Source organism: Lactuca serriola, chromosome 2, assembly GCF_051521515.1.
Source record: "Lactuca serriola cultivar US96UC23 chromosome 2, Lser_US96UC23_V15, whole genome shotgun sequence".
Classification (NCBI taxonomy): domain Eukaryota; kingdom Viridiplantae; phylum Streptophyta; class Magnoliopsida; order Asterales; family Asteraceae; genus Lactuca; species Lactuca serriola.
In genome coordinates, this window is record NC_136409.1 from 79,102,774 (window position 1) to 79,108,871 (window position 6,098).

At 30.4% G+C, this 6,098-nt stretch overlaps 1 protein-coding gene across 1 annotated transcript; it reads left to right on the forward strand.

Moving 5' to 3' along the window:
- Positions 1-1,953: 1,953 nt before the first annotated feature.
- Positions 1,954-4,944, forward strand: LOC145086440 (Pentatricopeptide repeat (PPR) superfamily protein). The gene is made up of 3 exons (XM_079024199.1): positions 1,954-2,170; positions 3,338-3,696; positions 4,330-4,944. The coding sequence occupies exons 2-3, from the start codon at positions 3,370-3,372 to the stop codon at positions 4,729-4,731; spliced, it is 729 nt and encodes a 242-aa protein (XP_078880325.1). The 5' UTR covers positions 1,954-2,170; positions 3,338-3,369; the 3' UTR covers positions 4,732-4,944.
- The last annotated feature ends 1,154 nt before the right edge of the window (positions 4,945-6,098 follow it).

Genomic DNA, 6,098 nt, shown 5'->3' on the forward strand with positions numbered 1-6,098 from the left:
TTGAGTTTTAGAATCCTGAAAATGGTTTTAAACAAGATTTTTTTTAGGCTCAAACAGAGTTTTAGTTGAAAAACCGTTATGTAGTTTGGTATATTGAGTTGAATCGATCTGAATTTGATCAATTTGGACCGATAAATGAAGCATTTTCCTTTCAGCACATACATTTGAAACTCCCATGATTTTTCAAATTATTTCTAATAATATTATAAATAAGTCACCTAAACATAAAATTATAATTGTTTGAAAAATAAATTTGATTCAAAAACACAAAATATATACAAACCGGGTTTCAATAGAAAAAACGTTATGTAGTTTGATATATTAAGCTGAATCGGTCCAAGTTTGATCAATTTGGACCGATAAATGAAGCATTTTTCTTTCACCACATACATTTGAAACTCCCATAATTATTCAAATTGTTTATAATAATATTATAAGTTACATAATGTTATATAAATATATATAAAAAAAATCTACTTAAACATAAAATTATAATTGTTTGAAAAATCACTTTGATTCAAAAGCACGAAATATATACTCGATTATATTTTATAAACGAATACATTTTATAATGACATTTTGAATCATGAAAATACATATAAACAAACTTTCTATATTATGTACCTAACTGAATTTATGATTTTAGGATTTAACAAAAAGTTATTCAATAAAAACTTAATTTTTATAGCAACTTACGAGATTACTGAAAAATGAAACTATTGAACAATAAATTTTCTGGATAATGTTTTATTTTTATTATTTAATATTTTATTTTACAAAATGAAATTATTGACAAATAAAGAAATGAGTTTAATTAGAATGTCTTCATCTCACATTGATTGTGAGAGTAAACAAGAGAATGTATTCTCCTCTATAAATAGAAAAGGTTGTGAAATATTTCAAAGGGACTAAGTCATGAGATCTTCCTTGCATCTAACTTTGTAGGACGTTGAGTGTATTCTTTGGTGAGATTGTCTTTGTCGACAAGTGACCAATTAAATTTCAGAATTTCGAAAATGATTTTGGACCGTATCTTTTAGATTTTGATCAAGTTTAATAAGGATCCGAGTGTCTTCTGGCTGAGTTAGGCAAACTCACTTCCATTGGAGGTCGAGTTTAAGTAACATGCCGATTATTTGGTTGTGTTAGTCAAGTTTTACAACCCTGTATGTAATACAATTTAAAGTTTTAACCTTATAAAAGACGTCACTATTATCATATGTTCTACATAATTATGGTAATATTTATGATACAAAACATTTTTTCTTACTATTTAAGATAAAAAGTTGTCTCTATTATCATAAGTTGTACAAAATGATAAATATTAAGATAGATAAAAAGATGTTTCTATTATTGTATTTTCTACATAATGATAATATTTAATATAAACGTTTTAATTTAATATGAAATTATTATTTAATAGATAACAATAACGATTTATTTACTTTTTAAATTAATTTTTTTTTATTTTAATCATATAACTTTGTATATGCAAAACAACTTCAAGTTCCAACCTTATCTCTTATAATACAGTTTAACATAATGATAATGCTAAAAATCATTTTTTATATTTTTTATGAAATTATTATTTAATTGTTAATAACAATGATTTAGTTATTTTTAATATAAAATATTTTTTTATGGGCATTCGCCTGGTGTATATTACGAAAGCACATTAATCTTGCGTTTGGGCCGTTGGACTACCACGTTAGGGTCTGTATCGTGAGTAGGATCAGGTAGAGTAGTGGACCGGATCGTATCTCTACCCCACAGCCCACGCCACCACCAACCGACTTGGGGTGTTATGCGTCCAGGTCGCAGCCATCGTCACACGCCACCTATGTGCTGCTACCCAATGGTCTAATTCTTCAGCCAGCCTTTTTACATGCGTCCTCTTTCAAATAAAGTTTGCCTGGTTTTTATATGTTATCAATGGCTTCATCTTCTAGAATTGGAAGCTCAAGAGTATCTACTGAAATCATCGCAAACTATCAATTTTATCGGTGTGGTTGTGATGCTTGGTTTTAGTGATTCCTCTCCTCTCTAATTCGACATTCTCAAGTAGTCAAGTCTCAACGCTGTCCTTAGCCTTTAACAACATTCTGATTTGTGACTTCCGAGTTCGGAGTTCCAACCGCTCAACAGCCAAGCCAACGCCCAACAGCAACAGGTATGTCATAACTCTGATTAGTGATTAGGATTTTTGATTCTGTGTTTAGGATTAGGTTTTCTCAATTCAATTGCTATTTGCATAACCTCGATGCCCTTAAACCTCTTTTTCAGCTCCTGCCCTGCTGAAGGTTGTTCACTTTTATTACATTTGGTCTATTTATAATTCATATGGTTGTCTTTTCAAAGTATTTCTGTGAACTAAAGCAATAGGAATTGTATCTATAAAAAAATGCAGCATCTTCTTCATGAGTTCATTCACTTGATTTGCTTTGGATATTACGTCAATTACCGCTCCCTCTATCTCCATATCAGTGTTTTTTTTTTGCTTAAAGTTTGAAAATTGGGGAAGATACCCTTTACTGCTTTGAGACTCTAGATGTAAATTGCTCCAAATTGGTGTAATTTTAATAAAATCTGCATGGAAATCTAAATTCAATTTTGCATAAATAACTTTGAGAGAATATGATTATCTTGTGCAAAAATCAACATAGGATCAGAGTCTTTATATTTATATTGATGGCATAATTAGTGATATGGACATATTTTCTTTTGGAAAAAATGAGGAACTGCAATTACGCTTTTAAGATTACTAGATTAGTCATATGTACAAGAGAATTGGGAAATAACTAGCTTTTACAAGACCTTTGAGTAAGATAGTGAACCAAATCTCTATGCATTGTTGGATTTTTCTTTCCCACATTTTAAAGTCAAAATTTACAGCTTTTATACTTTCTCTTTATGTATTTAACATCAAGATTATTAATTATATATAAGTACATAATGTACATTTGAGTAAGAATATTATTCACATGAGTGTTGAAATTTTAAGTAGTTATGTTGACTTTTGATTCAAAGTGTTAATTCTAATTGATACATGGCATGAGATATATATATATCCTTTTACAAAGTTTCTTTATAATTAGGAAGTTAGTTATGTTGTGTTTAGTCATGTTGTTCTTTTTTTTTTTTTTGAATTAGTTGAATAACTATTAATGACTAAATGCATAAAAACAGCAACATACTGTGTATTTTAGTATTCCACTTCCATTTCTTTCTATTACAACATTGTTCTTTCAGTTTCTTGTATTTAACACCTAACTAATTTAATCCTTTTCCTCATATAATCGTCTTGATTTATATTCAATCTCTTTAATTAATTGTTTAGATCCAATTCCAAGTAACAATTGGAGATTCAATATGCTCAATTACACTCGAACCATTCTACGAAGAACTTTGCTCTCAAATCTCAACACCATATCAACTCCCATTTATTTCAATCACCAAAATACAATCTCAATCTCAACCTCTTCATCCTCATCAAGCCCTAGTTTATCAATATGGAGACGAAAGAAGGAATTGGGGAAAGAAGGTTTGATCATTGCAAAAGAACTCAAGAGACTTCAATCAAGTCCTCTCAGACTTGACCATTTTATCAAGTCCCATGTCTCTCGCCTTCTCAAATCTGATCTTGTTTCTGTTCTTTTTGAATTCCAAAGACAAGACCTTGTATTTCTCTCCATGAAGGTTTGTTTTCCTTCACTTCTCTATGTTACCTTCCTTTTGTTCTTGTATTGCATTGTTGTATTTCCGATAATACCCTTTCACACATCTGGTAGTGCTTCTTTTGTTACATTTGACATGACAACATATAAGCTGTATGCATTTGACATGCATTAGATTAATGTTAATGGGACAAAAAATAATTTCTACCCGAAAAAGATGAACTTATACTGATGTCAATGAGACAAAAAAAAATTGTCCCACCTGAAAGGTAGGACTGGGATTGATGTTAATGGGACAAAAAATATGTCCCACCCAAAGAAATAGGATTGGGACTGATGTCAATGGGACAAAAGAAATTTTTTTCCATTAAAAAATGTATTTTTGTCCTATCCAAAAAGTTACATTATTTTTGGCCCAAAAGATAGGATTGGAACTGATGTGAATTTTGTCCCATTCACATCAGTTCCAATCCTACCTTTTTGGATGGGACAAAATTGCTTTTGTCCCATTAACATTACTCAAAAATGTAGGAATGGGACTCATATGGGACAAAAATTACAATCTTTTGATAGGTGGGTTCTCTCATTTTGTGCAAAGAATAGAATAGCATTAGAAACCTAATTTCGTTGGATTTGGATGGTTTTCATTACGCAGTTATACGAAGTGGTGCGAAAAGAGATATGGTATAGACCAGATATGTTTTTTTATCGTGACATGCTTATGATGCTAGCAAGAAATAAAAAAGTGGAAGAAGTGAAAAAAGTATGGGGAGATTTAAAGAAAGAAGAGGTACACTTTGATCAACATACATTTGGGGATATTATTAGGGCTTTTTTAGATAGTAGATTGCCATTAGAGGCAATGTTTATATACGAGGAAATGAGAAAAGCTGCGGACCCTCCGTTGTCATTGCCTTATCGCGTGATCTTGAAAGGGCTTTTACCGTATCCGGAATTGAGAGAAAAGGTGAAGGATGATTTTTTGGAACTTTTTCCGGGTATGATTATTTATGATCCACCCGAAGGTTTGTTTGAAGAGTGTTCTGATTCCAACTAATATAGGTAATGTGGTTTCTTGATTTTGATAAAAATAATTATAATGAAAGTTTATTGATGAATTTGAGAAGTGTTTGGTACTGTGTGGTATGATGGAATCCGGTAAGGAATGGAATGGTTGATTTTGATTCCATTGGAATGTAAAAATAGTTTTTTGTTTTGTTTATAGAATGGAATGGACCATTTTTTAATGAATGTTATTCAATTTTCATAACTTAATTGTTTTTTTTTTTTCATTCCATCATGGAATGTAATGAAAAATTGCAAATATAATTTTTTTTTGTATGGGTATTTTTTGATGGCTTAAATCTGTTTAAAAAAATGTGATTAGCATTTTATTTTCTTAAAATAGCTAAAATGATATTTTATTTTTACATTCCCATTTTGTTATGTTTGCAATTTTTCTTTAATAACTATAGTTAAATAGTGTAAAGATTTGAATTACAATTATACACAACATTGTATTTGTTTGTAATATTAATCCATTTCCATTCCATCTGACTGAACAAAAAATTGAAATCTAAAAAGAATTATGCTCTAGCATCCTTAAGGATGGTAGGAAATAGAATTTAATTTGATTATAAAAATTAAATACTTTTTAAAAACAAAATTATTTATATTTAAATACTACTTTTATATTGTTACTATGTTATGCAACTTTTCAATATATAGAAACAATGTTATTTAATGAAGAACAGACTGATCAATTATAGGGGTGGTAAAAGTGTCGGGTTCGAGTTGACAGAATGGCAGATCAAAATGCATTAACTCGTACATGACCCATATAATTATTCGTGTCGCGGTTTGACAGATTAGATACGTTAATCCGGACACGATCCATCTAACATGTTTATATATTTGAGTTTGTGAGTTTGTAGGTCAGATTTGGGTTAACGAGTTGACCCGTGAACCCAAATATTATTTATGTAATAGTGATGTGTAATTTGATTAAGAGCACACAACACATGCTTTGGGTTCAAATTTTCTAAAATTTTAGGTTATGCAACAACGCTTGCAAATGCAAGGCAAAATGTCTTTGTGTCTTCATCAAATGGTGAACCGCTCCGAGTTTATTTGGCCGGTTTGCAGGTTGGCATGTTGACGGACTAGAAACCTCAATTCAAATTGATTTATTTTCGTGTCGGATTTATATCGCATGGGTTGCGTCAGACCCTTAATGGATTTCACCATTCCGGAAGTCCATCAAAATGAAATTTAAAGACATTTAGCGAAATTGAATCCTCTATGTTAATTTTGGCACAAAAGAAACCATATAATAAAATCCTAAATTCCAAATCTTACGCCAGAATCTATGAACCTTGAAATGGATTATATCCTTTTTCTTTTTGAATATTTAAGTTGGTTGTT